Consider the following 16,359-nt stretch of genomic DNA (forward strand, 5'->3'; position numbering starts at 1 on the left):
GTTTTTACCAGTTCACATACCAATAATCCTAGCGTGCTGTCATACCTTAGGCACGTATGTTAGACCAATTCAGAAGTACAAGAAAAAAAAAAATGCCCTTACCTGGTTGAAGAATTGAATTGTTTCAACATGTGTTTTCTGGAAAAAAGAAGTCTGAGCTTCCTTATGTTATTTCTAGTTAGTATTTTGTTGTGTGAGATCTATGCCACATGGAGGTAGTGATGCTGAACAATTAACATATAAATAAATTAGCAATTATCTAGCAAAATCCATAATGGGCTTCACCCATTTTGTCAGGTATTTCCCATTTTTAATTAATGCTTTACATGTTGAAACAGAGCATGGCCTTTGTATTTCTGTATGTTTTTTTCGTTTCAGTTGTTAAAAAGCATTGAATTGCTTGTGCTTAAGGAGAGCTTAAACCAAATAACTTTATAAATGTAACTTTTTTTTTTACTGTGACTATGGGCTTGATACAGTCTGTGTTTGAAGTGTGTGAAGGGGGACAGACAAATGCTAGCAAATATTGTGCTCGCTTAAGACCATGTCATTTATTTGCTTCTGTCCAGTTGCATGTCATGGTTTTGCCTCTTAAAGGTGTTGCTTTTGAAATCAATCCACAAATATTTTAACACAGAGATCTAGTGTCTGAAGTACTTCAATGAAGTTTGAGTCATCTATTTGCTAGATGTTTAAATAACTTCTGATGCAAGCAAATTTTTAGAGGAATCTAATTTTTTTAAGGAAATAGGTAATTAGTTTTGTGCACAAGAATTTTGTGGTACGTATTCTTCATGCTACCTGGTCTTGCACTTCTCCCTCTTGCCCCAAAAAGACTTGAAATTACTTTTGAATCTTTTCTCCTTTAACTGCAAATTAATTTTCAGCAGTAGATTTTAAGTTTCTGAGGAGCATCTGCAACATAAATTTTGTGTATAATAGAAGAATTTTGCGTTAATGTGATCGTGTATGGATGGTATTTGTAGCTTTTAAAGAAGGAATTTGAAATCAATTCCAATTAAATAACTATGGAATGGCATTTACAAGGGGATAAGCTACGTGATACGTAAGGGAGATGCTAAATATAACTCCTAAGCAGTAGTATTTGTTTGAAACTACAGCTGTAAATTAGAGCAACAAGAACATGGCTTTTCATTTGTGTGCTCTGAAATGTAAATTGGTTAAATTATGAACTCTGCTTATTTGAAATTGCTAGGTCTTAATGGTGTGTTTGTTTTTTTGTTTTTGTTTTTTTTTTCTCCTTCTGCATTCCCCTTCCTTGCCCTCTCCAGCTAAATGGCCTTAAAATGGCAGATGAGCCTATGGAAGAAGGTGAACCATATTCCTACCACGTAAGTATGTTTGTTTGATAGATGTTCAATTTAGATGCTCATTAGCATGACTTCCCTTTGAAGCAAAATTTATGCATTCCCTGCTCTTTAATAACTTTTGAACCTATCATTTTATTTGGCCAGATCTGAAGAGGCTCTAAGTCTCAAAGATGATTTTGAAAATTAGTACCTGGGTAGGGGCTGTAAGTGCCTTGTTTGGGAAAGTTTGTTGCATGAGGGGTGTCTTATGGAAACCAGATTCTGTGTGCTGGAGAGAGCATTTACAGATCACTCAACCTCAGAAAATGCTCAGTCCAGCCCTGAACCTTTTATATACCATGTGCTTAATGTGGCTTATATTACAGTGTCATCTCGTATTTTTTAATGTAGTTGCTGTATGTTCATCTAAAAGGTACTTAATTCCTGCTATTTTAGAACAGAATTAATTTTTACACTACTATGTTAATTTGACTTTTATATAGAAATATACCAGATAAACCCTGTTGAACATAACTTTTGTCCCGTGCCTTGGTGATATGCAGATGTAGGAGACGCTGAAGGTCAGTGTTCTGTATGCTGGCTAAATCTTGGACTAAACTTCAGGTTAATTCTCCGTGTGATGAAATGCCTGACACTGCATGGAAAAATTGGCCATCGTTTTTCAACACGCACATCCATATATTTTTGACCAGCATCAAGTAGATGTTATTGCCAGCTGTAACCACTGCTTTGTGTTGCAGTAAGAACTTTTTAAGTAAGTGATTTGGAGAATAAACTCTTAGGGGTAGAAACATGTGGTGCGTGGACATTTCCTGGTGTGGAGTAAGTAAATAAACCGGCAGTGTCGTAGTCATCTTACACAATAGCAAAGAAAGTTGAGCCATGGGTTGTCTCAATCTTTCACTGCACTTGAACCAGAAGGATGTTGCTGAGCTTGTTTGTTAGGTGCTTGGAGCTACATACCAGTCAAGCTGAAACGAAGTAAGATGGCACAGAGCCATAACCGATTGCGGCATTTCTTTCAGTGCTTTGTCTTCTGTTGAACCTGCTGGGAATAGTTACCTCTCTTGCAAGGCAACTCAGTGGAAGCCAGCACCTGAGCCCTGAAAAAGATTTGCTGCTCAGGCAGCAGAGCACAAAATCAGATAACCAAATCTGCTGTTCATGGAGGCCAAACTAGAAATGAAAACGAAACTGGATTATGTATCCGTTCAACTTGTAACCTGCTCATTTCTTGTTGATGATGCAGAGGTCTTTTTATACTTCAGTCATGCCATTTTTTAGTACTTTAATGATAGTTAAGTAGGTGAAATTATACAGATATCTTTTGTGAAGGTAAAACACTCTATAAAAATAACTCATTTCATACATCAAGTTATTCTTTATTTGCATGGAAAACATTTTTCTGCTCGGTTCGCATTTAAAAATACTCTGTCAGTCTCCGCAGCAACCACATGTGATGTCACGGGCTAATGACTCAAGGTGGGTGATAAACAGAAGAGCAGATGAACTCTTCAAGATCTCTTCCCATGCAAAGGTTCACAGTGTTAATGAATACAAATTAGGATGTTCAAGTAAAAAGGCTTCTAAATAGAGTATTTACATATTTCACAGAAAGAACCAGCCACTAAGTCTGTCGTACAACTTGGTGTATAACTAGAGGAATCACTGCTTTCATATGTTGTCAGATGACTTGAAATGCTAGTATTCTTACGTGCCTTAAGTTCCAGACACGTGTTTAAAAAAAAATAAAAATGAAAAGATATGTGCATCTTTCCTATGGATACGGATATGCATAGTCAACAAGATGCATGGATGAAGTGAAGTTGGGATGTATACACTGTATCATCAGTGTATGTCAGCAGGTTTTTGCGAACAAAGAGGGAAATAAAGTAGCTTAGAGTGTGAATTCAAGAATTAAGTTCGTTATCCAGCAGTCTCTTGTGTTAATACCTATCTTTGCATGGGTGGACAGGTACAGTTGGATTCGATTTTAAAGGTCTTTTCCAACCAAATGATTCTGTGATTCTATGATTTTATGGTTCTAAACACATACACATTTAGATGATCAGATTTCCGCCCTGAATTTCTGTGTAACCACACCTGGAGAATTTCATCTAGATACTTCTGTATCAAGTCTGATAACACTGATTATAACTTGTAATGCATGGTCTTGGGCAGCAAGACTTTCTGTAGTCAACCTGACTATAGAATGATCTTCTTTCCTAAAACCAACTGTTTCAGGAACCTGTCAAGTGGTTGGGTCTTTTTCTGGTGGTGTTTGTACTTGTCCTTGAGGGACAGCAATGCACTGTAGGTTGGTTGGGTGTTTTTCTGGTCTCTACTAAGAGAAGCTTTCAAGGTGAAGATCTAAAGAGAGGATAGGAGGACAGTTAATCATTTGGGTACCCTAAAGACATCAAAGTCCTGCGAATCACATGGGTTTTTCTGTTGTGCTTGGGTTGTAGTTGCAGTGTGCAAGAAATTAATTGGTATTCTTGATAGGGCTGAGGGGTGCCGCTCCTTTTGTATGTGCAAGCTGAGGTTGCTGTTGTAGGCCCTAGCACGTAGTTTGTAGTTTCAAGGGTGCTTATTTTGACACCGCGCTTGTTTTGGCTCTCAGAAACTTCTCTTGCACCATAAAAGCTACAATACATCATCTGATTTGTTTTCATCACAAATGTTTGTCTTTTCACAATTGTAGCTGCTTTGCTAAAGTTGAGTGACAGGAAAAAGTCAACAGAACACCTAAATCATGGACCTACCTCAGAATTACCTGCCGCTTGCTGAAGGAGGTCTCTGCACAGGGTAGTCTTTCCATGAGCTCTGCACCCCAGAACTGTGTTCCGTCATTGGATGCAAGAGTTTTTAAGCTGACTCATACCTTATTTATGCTCTTCAAACGATGGATGTTCCTTTAGCTACAACTGGCTGACCATATTTATTATTTGCTGCTGTGAAAAGCAATAATTACCTAAAATGATGACATTCAAGTTAGCTTTCATTAAGACTATTTCGGGAAAGGGAAAGATGAGAAGAGTAATCCCTGGGAAAAGTGAAGGCTGCTAAAACAGAGGTGAAGCACAGAAGGATCATCTTAGACTTGGTTTAAAAATCTGAGTATTTATTCCTTTCATATAAGAAAATTGGTCTTTGCTGTAGTTGTAATATTTATGACAAAAGGAAATGAGCAGTCTTTGAGAATTTTACTTCAATTTAGAAATTTTAGATGCATTTATTTAAGAAAGGATGGATGGGAAAACTCTTCACTTGAACAGCTTTCTCTTATGCCTTATTAGAATTTCAAATATTTTATTTAAAAAAAAAAACAAAGAGAAAAAGAGCAGGCATTTACATGCACTTCTAACAAGAGTTGCTTAATTCAGGCCTGTTCATTGTTGTATTTTTGTTTGCCTTGAAATAATAGGATGAAGGAAGCGTGAAAGAAATTCCTATTACACACCATGTGAAAGAAGGATGTGAGAAAGCAGATCCAGCACAGTTTGAACTACTTAAGGTTCTTGGACAGGGATCATTTGGAAAGGTAAGATGATAAACTTCGTTCTCATCTGTCTGCTTTGAACCTGCTTTGTCTCACTAATGTTTTACTTCCCTTATTTCTATAATACTACAAGGTTAGGTATGAACCTAACAAATTCTGAGTACAGGTAGGTATCCTTGCGGAAACTGCCCTGTTTTAGAGGAAGTTATCCATCCTGTTTGGCAGTCGGTTGATGGGGAGGAGGTTGGTTTTGGTTTTACCATGATAGCCTTTCTGACTTCACATGTTTTAGAGGAAAAGTGATGTCTTTCTCCATCGAGCTGTCCAGACAGTCAGCCTGGGAAGGGTTAGCTCAAGTATACTTTTTGCATAAGAAAGACAGTGGCATAGCAGTTGCTGGGAATGTTTGAGAAGTTACTAACAAACTTCATCTTTTCCCAGTCTTGCTCTGGTGCCAAGGGAGCACTGTTTATAGCAGGACACAAAATCATGCCGGATGCAGAGGCAACAGCCTTGGTCTCTAGGCAGAAGGGTGGGTCCGTAGCAAATTTGGGGAGGTCTGCCGTGGGGAGTTGTGGTTTGCTTTAACTGAACAGAGAGGCATGTTTGTTGTTCATCTGGACTGGCATCTGCGGCTTCACGGGAGCAATGGCACCAACAGCAAGGGATTTTACCAGTTGGGTTACAGAGTTAGGGGTGGGTTTTATGCAACAGCTCTGGTGTTGTCAAGCTCTGTTTGCCTAATGTCGTAGCTGTTTGAAATAAAATAATAGTGTTTTCAACTGCCTGGAGACTATTGCAGCATCTAGTGAGGAATGGGAATGAACAGTATCTCTGTTCCATATAGGTTGCCTCACTTCTTCTGTAGTTTAGGTTGATGCTTGGGAGGCACCAGCGGTGTAATAAACATCGATAGACACTTACGGAGGAGACAGTGATTTGTCTTTTAGTCATGGTACTTGACATGCTGTGAATGTTTGACTTTTCTCAATATATGAAATCTGTAGTGATGTAGATACAGAAGGAACGATTGTGGTAGTTTAGAATGTGAACCGATATAACAATAAAGTAAATAACCTGTGAAATGTATTTCAGTTTTTTATTTTGCTGTATTTGTCAAGTGATCTGCAGGTAAAAGACACTAAGTGAACAATTCTTCAAATAGCTTATAGGAGAAATAAGGCAGTTTTTTTGTTAAAATGATTTCTTTTTGTACTGTGTCGCTTGGTGTCACATTGCAGAAATAAGATTAAAAATCAAATGTCTCAGTCACTAGTTTGAAACACATTAATTGAAATATTAATCCTGGTGTATAAGAAGCTAATTTATTTTTTAAAACCAGACTCTTAAACTAGGTCTTTTGCAACACATTAAAAATAGATCATCAGCTTTATGTATGCTTCCATTTTCCTCCTCTTGTGCTGGTTTTGCCTATCTCGTGGCAGGAACAAACCTCTACGTAGAGTTGTTATATGAGAGGGGGGAAAAAATGAGACATTAGGAAGGCATCCTGTGAATAAGTGATAGTTTAGAAAATAAACTTTAAAATATTTCTCAGTGTTTTGCAGCTTAAGAAACATTTCTTTATCAGATAATGTTGGTTGTGGACTCCCTCATACGCTTCTCATCTTCAGAGACTGAAAGGCTCCACGCATTTTATTATTCCCGACTTGAGATGTCTTAAGCTATGCTAGGGTTCAGCACATCTGGTACGGACGTCTTAGCCCTGGCTCAGGCTGATTCTTACTTAGCGTTCAGACTTCTGATAGCGTAAGGAACGCTCTTGCCCAGAATCCCACCAGCTTGGTGAGGCATCTGTTTGACAGCTTTCCAAACTTGGCAGGACTTGGTTCAGGAGCTGGCTTTAGGAGTTGGATGGTAACTGTTGCACATTTGAACAGAGCTCTTTTTGTCTAGTATTTGTTGCTTTCTATTGAAAAGAAAAAACAAACAGCGAAGATCAATGGCTGTTGCCTTCTGGTGTTTGTTTTCTCTCTCCTGTTCATACTTCCCAGGGACCTCTCTTTGGGTTTAGCAAGAAGTTTGTTTGCTTTGGTTACTACAGTGCTGCAGCCCATCCTCTACCTGTCTTTGTCAGCATCTGTGCGGGCTTTAGCACTGCTTCACAGAAATAAAGGGTTAAACCTCACGTCTGTTACTGAGTTTCTGCAGCCTTTGATAATGTTCTGAGGCTTCGGCACCCGGCGATGGCCTTCGATTCGCTTAGGTGAATCGCTTGGCGCGATAGGTGTCCATCTTGATTGTACTTTACAATTAACAACCAATTGTTGCAGCTCCACAGGATGTGGGATTATGGAGGCTTTGTCTGCAAATTAAATAGGTGGTGCTTGGGTAGTTTCCACAGCGGCAGCTATTTTGGTCCTTATTCGATAGAATTTGTAATTTGAGTTCCCTTACATTGTCACAAGCTGCTAATTATTAAGCACCAAAATATTTATATATGCTTACTAATGTTTTACTTCTATAATTGTGAGTGTATTAATCTACAGATGTTTTCTTGTTTGCTGGTGTTTGAATTACTCCCTCTACTATTTGAGCATCAACATCATGTAATAGGAGAGCAGTGCTGTAGGCCAATCATTGGGCAAAACTTAAACAAAAAGCCCCGTAACCTTGAAACATGATGACATATTTTATCTAAAAAGAATTTAAAATAAAAACAGCCCCTCTTCCAACCCTGTACAACTTAGTGACAGCATATGAATTTCTGATTCTAGAATGAAAAAGAACGGAAAAGTTAAGTTTGATTTTTTTTTTAATAATTCCTAAATATTTGATAATTTCTAATGAAGTATATATATGTATATAAATCTAGTGTTAATGAAAATGTGAATCGGGTAAGATCAGAGAGGCAATTTTGGGTAGCTCCTGGCATTCTTTTGTGACCTGTACATTTATTTTTTTACAGTACAAAGGTTCCTCATAACTAATAATTGCTATTATAAGAACAACTTGGAAACAGGACCACATACCAAACAATCTTGTAAACTGAAAGACCTGGTAGTTAAGGCAAAGGTTCCTCATAACTAATAATTGCTATTAGAACAACTTGGAAACAGGACCACATACCAGACAATCTTGTAAACTGAAAGACCTGGTAGTTAAGATATTGGTCAGTTCAGGTCCATGTATTTGTATTGCATTGTTCTGTGTAATACTATGCTTTTCTTAGTGTGAAGTTATATACCATCTATCTTCAAAACTCCTCTGGAAAGAAAAAGAGTAGAAAAACCTGTTGGAGTTGCTGTTCCAGAGGGAAAGGGTGCTTTGATCTTCAGTGGCGAGGTTTCCTTCCTCGCCACTCTTACAGAATTCATTAATGTAGCCTGTTACATATTTGAGACTTGGGTCTTGAACCTCAAAAATCTCTTAGAAGGTGGCAGACCAGACAGAATTGTCATTCTCCAAGTAAGTAACGTAAAGAAACACATTTATATACGTATTTATTTGATAAGTACTTATTTAAATGGTTTGCTATCGAAAGAATGTATAGTTTATGACCAAGCTGAATACTTCAGAGCACTCGGTGGTTCATGTACCTCTAGTCGGATTAAGGGAATGCAGTTTTGCCCTTCCTTTAAAGATGTGTACTTAGGAAAGAACACTGAAAGCTGTCTGACATTAATAGGAGGTTTGTAAATGCTTTGTGATAGCTGCTTATTTGATTACTAAGCTTGCTTATGCAAAAAGACTTACTACGAATATTTGGCATCTTTTCATTCCTCGGAGATTTTGAGGAATGGGATGGGACTAGGGCGAAATGCTGTCTCCTTGCCTATATTAATGAAGTTAAAAATAAAGACATAGTAATGGCTTTTAGTCAGGTTTACAGAAAATATTTTTAGCAGTAATTTTTAAGTGGTGTTTATATTACCAGGTCTTCCTTGTACGGAAAATAATTGGTCCTGATGCTGGGCAACTTTATGCAATGAAAGTATTGAAAAAAGCTTCTTTAAAAGGTACGTGTATCTTTTGAATTGAAACTTTAGAAGATGGTTTTCAGAGCAACTATACCTCTTGAATGAGTGTTATAATTGCTACTTTTAAAAACAATTTTTTAAATCTTAAATAACTTTCAGTGAGTTTGTAACTATTCTCTGAGTAGCTTTTTTCTAGAAGAACTTGTAAGTCCCTGTTTAAGAATGATTTTTAAATCTGGCCAGATAAACGTAACTTTATGTGCCAAAAAGTACTCTTTCAAAGTTTAAAATTGTGTTATTTAATTCTGTTTAGTCTTTTCATTATATCAAACCAAATTAATTTCATAAACCATTTTCCTTTTTTCTTCAGTTAACTTAGAAGTCTACTGTGGTTAAAAATGTTAAGTATTTTGTTATAGGTGCCATAGCAAGCTAACTTACTGTTTTGGCTTTCAAAAGGCACTACAGTGGGTGCAGCTCCACTGTGTGTAAATAGGAACTGTTAGTAGTTGATGAGGAAAAAGTAATCTTAAAAGACAGAAAATCTCTTCAGTGCAGGTAGTTAATTCAGAGGTTGAAGTTAGCTGCCTGCAAGTGTAGATGTGAATTTCGTTCAAGAAAGTAATATGGTTTATCACAAAATACTGGGATGTGTTGGGGAAAAAAATACGTAGATGTGAAGGAAGCTGGGGCAGGTAAGAAATAAAATAGAGTTTTGCTGTCTGAAAGCATGTGTTTTGTGGGAGGTTTAAAAATTAAAAACAAATAAGGTAACAAGGGAAAGGGCTTCTTAGACAGCAAAGCCTTTCCATATGCTCATTTCTGCTCCATTTGTATTAATACCAAATACATTTGTTTCATACTAGTCTTTTTCTCTTTTTTCCCCTCAGTTCGGGATAGAGTTCGTACAAAAATGGAGAGAGATATATTAGTAGAAGTAAATCATCCATTTATCGTCAAACTGCACTATGGTTGGTATTTATTTTTGCTACAATTTCTTTCAATAATTGAAGGCATAGATGATATTGTTCTTAGTTTTGTAGTGTCCATTTTAGCAACCAGATTAGGTTCTTGCAAGTTTAGATTGCAAGACTAAAAAAAGGAATGTAAATACACACATATATCGAAGTTCTAGGTTAGGTCCTCTTGAAATTAAAGATTTCCTGGAAAGTTCTTACAAGTTCTGCAGTGATTTTTTTTTTTTTTTTTTTTTTACTTGAGTAAAACCAAAACACAGTAATTCACATACTGGGTGTTTCCCTGTTTGACAAAGGGGAAATAAAAGAGCAGTATTTTAATGATCTTATGACTAAGATTGTCTTCTGTGAAGAAGCAAGTAATCATTCAATGAATTACCTCGTGTGCTGTTGAATTATGTCAGATCCAAACCCAATGTATTGCCTTTCACTGACATTTCCAAGTTGTGATCTCTTTCGTTGATCAACTTTGTCACACAACTATTGATTTTTTTGTTTTTAATTTTTTTAAAGCCTTTCAGACTGAAGGGAAGCTATATTTAATATTGGATTTTCTCAGGGGAGGAGATGTATTCACACGATTATCCAAAGAGGTAAGTACCTAAATTTTTATCTCCACTCAGTGTTAGGCAGGTGGGGTTTTTTTGTCAGTATAGGGTTGTCTTCTATAGCTGTTTCCCGCATAATTCTTGTTATAGTCAAGTCTCTATTAACTCAGTTAAGCTTCCCTTACATGTTCTAGAATATATTCTATACCCTTAAGAAACATGAGTGTGTGTTGTTTAGTAGCCTATGTTTTTCTTTGGAATCTACAAAGGACAGCTCTTTTGTCTAAAAATGTTTTGTTGCTTGGAAACCTAACTGAAGTAAATTAAGATTTAGCAATAAAGAAAGGGGATGTATAGTTCTTATGCTCATAGGCAGCTTAGGTGCTCCTGGAAGCCCACATGTATAACAGGTTTCTGCTGCATTGTAAAATTTCATAATGCTGTAATACAAATCCCAATGCTTAATCTTGAAAAGTGTGAACATTGAGATTTTTTTGAGACCTCTCCCCTTCATCTAACATTGGCATGCAACTGGAACTTTAATTTTTCATTTCTATCTTTGTTTTCTGGAGAGAGGACCTCAGAGGAAGGAATATCATAGAATCATAGAATGTTTGCGGTTGGAAGGGACCCCTAGAGGGTGCAGCCTGTTTTGTTTGGTTTTTTTATTTAAATTTGTCATCAAACATTTATTATGTTACCTTAAGTATTATGAGCATGTTTATAAGACTTTATTTTCTTTCTGCAAACCTTTCCTAAAGACCTAAATTTTTAATGGCAATTTCTCAACAACTTCACATAAGAGAGCTTTTCAGTGTTTTCACCAGTGTAATTACATTTATATTGCTAATGCTTAGGAAAAGCCACTTTCTTAAATGAGAAAACTGGGAATCTGACTGATTTTTTTTTTTTTTTTTTTTTTTTTTTTCTTCATGATATGAAGGAAGTTTTTGTATCTATGTAAGGCCATGAACTAGTTGGGTCGTCCCCCCCATATACTTTTTGAAAAAAAAAAAAAAACAAAACACTTCAGGAACAGGCAAAAGAGAGAGAAGAATTTCAAGGGGTTTTTGTTTTCCTTTTTATAAAAAGCTGACCTTAGTAAAACAGTGATCATATTTAAGAATTGAGCTCGAAATCAATTAACCTTGAGGCTAAAGTGGAGCTTAAGAGCTTAAACAAACTGTAAAGGGTTATTGGAACAGTAGGTAGGAAAGAGGTCAATCTCTGCTTTGATATAGGATGTCTAATTATAGAGGAAATTCTGGTATAGCAGGAAGAACTATTCTTTTGCACTAACGCAGCTGGGATTACTGAGTACGCAACATTCTTAAATAAAGGATGCAAGTCTATCTATAGTAGTGCTAGCTAGGTGGTTGAAAGAGGTATGTATTCCCTCTGGGAATAAAGAAGTAATAATTGTCAAGTTTTCTTACTGTTAAGTCTCTACATGTTTTTCAGAAGACTTCAGCTACCTTCTGTGATGGCTTTTAAACACTTAATGTGTGTGTAGATAAGAAAAAATATCAGGCCTTTGTATTTTCTGGTGGGAAGACAAGGTATTTTCAAGAGCACATGGTAAAACAAAGACAGTGGACAATACACGTGAGGGTAGATTCCCCATGGCGTTTCATACTTTCCACACAGGATTATTTTAAATTAATTGGGTTTAGTATGAGGTTATTAAAACACTTTTGTTGGTCTTTAAATTCTAATGTGGGTATGAGAGTTTCAGCTGTGGAAGTGAAATGAGTATATAATGAAGCTTTCATTTGTGGCATTTAATGAAGTTGACTTGCATCGTGTTTAATTTGACCCAGAAAGCAATTTTAAATGGAATTATTGTTGGGAGATGGTAGACTACCATTTAGCGTCATTGTATTCTGAGATTTGCATTTTGGCTACTCCAAGGAGTAATGATATCCAAGGTTTCCTCTTTGTCTCTTGGATATAGATGAAAAACAGTATCAACATTGTGCTTTAAAAAAACCAAGGTGAAACTTTGTGTAGCGTAACAGCTTTATTGTTCCTACAATGTTAATACCTATCATTATGGAAATGAGGAATATTTCCATTGCCGGTAGAATAGATTGCATACGGATCTGTACGTGGAATTGAACATGTACTACTAAACTGTGAAGCCCAGTTACCCTAATTTAAGCCTTGTTAGCTATCTACTGTGCAGTTGAGATGGCTGTCCTCCTTGTTCGTAGTGTTTTCAACAAATAAGGGAATAGATCACTTAAACCTCAAATTCAATTCCAGTAATTTAAAGATTACTTAGCTTCTCCAGTAATTTGTAGAATGTGACAAGAGCCAAAGCAGGTGTGATTCTTGTATCTGAAATTAAAGCAACCTGTTGAGTATTTAGGATAGAAATGCATCTCCTAGATGCTCCGTATGCAACTTCAGTCAGTTTTTCAGTATCTCGCTAGGGTTCTTCACATTTCTTTTCCTAAGAAGAGCAAAGTAGGTTCTTCAACTCCCACGGCAGATTTTCATGTCATTGTTGTTTTCACCAAAGTGTTTTATTTTGTATACTTTTTTCTAAATTATTTCTTTTTTTATTTTCTAAATATTGTTCATGTGAATTCACAGAGACAGTCACCCAATATAGCAGTTGTATAATAAATTTTATGATGCAGTGGAAAACAGTTTGTATAGGCTTGTGGCAGAAGGAGTGCTGGTGGACAATAACACCAAATATAACAATTAAATTTATTACCTTAAAAGTTAGCTAATGCTCTGCAGTAACTGCTGATGTTTTTGTTTAAGTATTGCAAGTAGTTCTTCTTCTATACTTGATGATCAGCCTGTATTAGTATATCATTTGTTAGGTGAATTCATGAATTATGAGTTCACAAGGTACTTCTAAAACTTACTTTGAAGTTTAGGTAGACAGGACTATTTTTTTTTAGATTGCAGTTTTAAAAACTGAAGACAAGATCAGAAGGTAAATCTATACAGTTCTTATTAGGTTATGTTTACAGAGGAAGATGTGAAATTCTACCTCGCAGAACTGGCCCTTGCTTTGGATCACCTTCACAGCTTGGGAATTGTATACAGGGACCTGAAGCCAGAAAAGTAAAGTAAAATGTATTTTACCACTATTATGTGTATTTTGCTTGTTGCTTTGCATTTTCCACTATACTGATGTAAAAAATTTAAAATATTTTCTCTTAACTATGTAAATGAACATAAAATGTAAAAAAAAAAAAAAAAAATCTGTGATTTAAATGAAATAATATTGGCTTTTTAAATTAATAACAGAAGTTGGAGATCAAAATTTTTAACTATTATATTTTTAATGTTATATGTAAACATTCCTCTTTATGTGTATTGGTGAATGTGAATTTTAATTTTCAGCATTTTGCTTGATGAAGCAGGACATATCAAGTTAACAGGTAGGTAACATTTATTAGTATAGCACTTTCTGAACATATTTCTGTATAAGCTTTTAGTTTTAAGCCTAAGATATGCGTAGTGGTGGCTGGCATATGGGTGAGCCAGTATTTAGCTATGTAGAAAATTTTTTATTGGACAGACCTTTCATAATAAATCTGTATCCCCTCCCTACATAATGACTCTTTATATAATATTACGTACTTTTATTGAAGTATTTTAGATAGTCAAAGACTGAATCTGATGGTTTTAGAGTCATTTACCAGATCCTGTTGTCTAAGTAGGTTCCACCGAAGTTAGTTTTCATGTTGGCTAATATTTGCATAGATCAAGTCACAGTGTTAGCAGCAATATCGCTGTAAAGTGCAGATCCTAATTGCTGTGGTTAAAATAGAAGAAATGTAGTTGAAAATACAAACCCAGACACTGAATGTGGGTTGGTGTTTTGTTTTTTTTTTTTTTTTAAAGGAGCTTTAGTTCAGGTGGTGGAATGTTGTAACTAAAACTATCCACTCCAGGTTAGAAAGTGCGCTGTGTCAAGATTTACTGTGAAATGCCTTTTTAACTGCAGATCAAGAGGTTGTAGACCCAGGCTAAAAGTTGCTGACTGTGAGACTTTTAAAAGGGAGCAGAGGTGCTTTTGTTCTAAAAAGATTTTAGTGCACAATAAGACTTCTGAAATACTGTTTTGGGGGGGGGGGGGGGGGGGGGCTGGCGTTTCTGGATTATCATTTTTAAATGCATGTAAAATTGCAGAAAAATGTTATATGAGGAACAAGTAAAATAAGCATATTCTAGGAAATTACATATACCAAAGACAGTTACTATTTGGAAACCAAATTATTATGAATTTCCGGAAGCTTTACATCACATTTAAGGTGATGCTTTTGTATTATAGATTTCATTATATATTTTGATCAAAGATCTTGCTATTAGATTCCAAGAGAAAATGAAGTTTTTTAAACTCTCAAAGATTTGATGGAATAATGGTGATGGAAATCATGTTTATAAAATGCATCACTTTAAAATTCTGCATGATGTATTTAAAATCCAATGCAATCCTAAAATTCTCACTTCCTTCTGAAACTGGAAAGAATAACTGATGGTATCCTCGATTAGCAATCATTTCCCCTTTGAAAAAAGGGACACTTGAGAGCCTCATCTTGAGAGCTGGGCTAATATCAAGGACTTGTGTAGTCAATGGTGGTGTTCAAAGTAGGAAAAAAAGTATTCTGGGAATAAAGTGAGCAGATATGCAAGATCTTCTTTAACTGAAGTTGAGTCAAGTTGCAGAACCATGTTGTCTTACATAACAACAGTATTTTTAGTCGTCTTTTATTTATTCATAGTTCAGTCATACTAGACCATGCAGACTGCCTTCTCTTTGAAACTGATTTTTACTTCTATCCAATTTTTTGCATGAATAAAGCAGGCAGTAAACAGAGAAAATGAGAACTTTTAATTATCTTAAGGTTCTAAATGTGTAAAATTTCAACTATTGAGTTATTACGGCTAATCAATTTAATATGACTTAAAGAATAGTTTTGGTGGTATGTAGTAAACTAAATGTCTGCGGTATCTTTAGATGTCTGCAGTTTTTTTTGTTTCATGAAGAGCTAGGGTAACCACGATATTCCTAAACAAAAGCTGTCAACACATTGATTTTGAAATGCCTTATACTGTATTGTTTTTGCTAAAGTTCTTTACTGGTTATATTCTTGTAATGCTGTTGTTGTAGACTTCGGACTCAGCAAAGAATCAGTAGATCAAGAGAAGAAGGCCTATTCTTTCTGTGGTACTGTAGAATACATGGCACCTGAAGTAGTAAACAGGCGAGGGCACAACCAGAGTGCCGACTGGTGGTCCTTTGGTGTCCTCATGGTACTGTATGCTTCGTTGCTTACCTTGCTTACAGGTCACAAATACACTGCGTATGCCTAACGTGAAATAACGTGTTTCGAATAAGCTTGTCCAGATCTAATTATGAATGCTTTGAAGGAAAGAGAAAATGCAATAACTGAATTGGTACTGAAATAGCAACTGATTTGAATAAAATTTACTTTTCACCTGCTTAGCCTTGTAAGGAGTACTTGTCAGGAACCACAAGAACCATAAGTGCAGTCCATTAGTAGTTTAGAACAGTTGTCGTCCGTGTGAAACTTGAGTTTGTATATTTACTTCGCATGGTTCTTGACAGTTAAAGGAAAAAAAAAAAACCAAACTAAAGACTTGGTTTGGTGGAACACTAATTACATTTTTGTAAGAGCAGTGAAATAAGCCAGTGACTGCTAGTACTTCTGCTGTGATGTCTTAGAGCATCAGGCTGAAATACGCATATTGATGTTAAAAGTTAAGTACTGGTTTAGGATTTATTCTTCTTGCTGTTTTCATAGTACAGCAGCATCTAAAACTAGCCTATGGAGGGGATTTTTATTACTTTAACTGAAGTAGCTCATGTTGTAAAATATTCCTACGTCATCATTACATTACACTTGCCACTGTTGTTATCACGTAAACTGCCAATGAAAACAAAATTTTAGATCTGTGAACTTTTTTGGTAATCTTTTAAAAGCTCAAGCCAGTATGGCTACCGTAGTGCCAGGGAAGAGTACAGTACTTAACACTTTGTTTGAGCAATTGGGGGAAGAAGTGTTGATT

At 36.0% G+C, this 16,359-nt stretch overlaps 1 protein-coding gene across 4 annotated transcripts in view; it reads left to right on the forward strand.

Annotated features, from left to right (window-relative positions):
• Window positions 1–1,279: 1,279 nt before the first annotated feature.
• Window positions 1,280–16,359, forward strand: part of RPS6KA6 (ribosomal protein S6 kinase A6) — a 30,137-nt gene continuing 15,057 nt past the window's right edge. The window contains exons 1-8 of one of the 4 annotated variants that reach the window (XM_035898350.1): window positions 1,280–1,352; window positions 4,759–4,875; window positions 8,732–8,813; window positions 9,665–9,745; window positions 10,265–10,344; window positions 13,267–13,388; window positions 13,666–13,703; window positions 15,440–15,582. In XM_035898350.1, the coding sequence (XP_035754243.1) occupies window positions 1,308–1,352; window positions 4,759–4,875; window positions 8,732–8,813; window positions 9,665–9,745; window positions 10,265–10,344; window positions 13,267–13,388; window positions 13,666–13,703; window positions 15,440–15,582 (708 nt within the window). In that variant the 5' untranslated portion in view covers window positions 1,280–1,307. Of the gene's footprint in view, window positions 1,353–4,758; window positions 4,876–8,731; window positions 8,814–9,664; window positions 9,746–10,264; window positions 10,345–13,266; window positions 13,389–13,665; window positions 13,704–15,439; window positions 15,583–16,359 lie in introns of those variants that run through there. The other 3 variants (XM_009643429.2, XM_035898356.1, XM_035898363.1) reach the window with 3 other exon arrangements.

The sequence above is a fragment of the Egretta garzetta genome, unplaced genomic scaffold (genome assembly GCF_000687185.1).
Source record: "Egretta garzetta isolate BGI_Z169 unplaced genomic scaffold, ASM68718v1 scaffold220, whole genome shotgun sequence".
In the NCBI taxonomy this organism is placed as follows: Eukaryota; Metazoa; Chordata; class Aves; order Pelecaniformes; family Ardeidae; genus Egretta; species Egretta garzetta.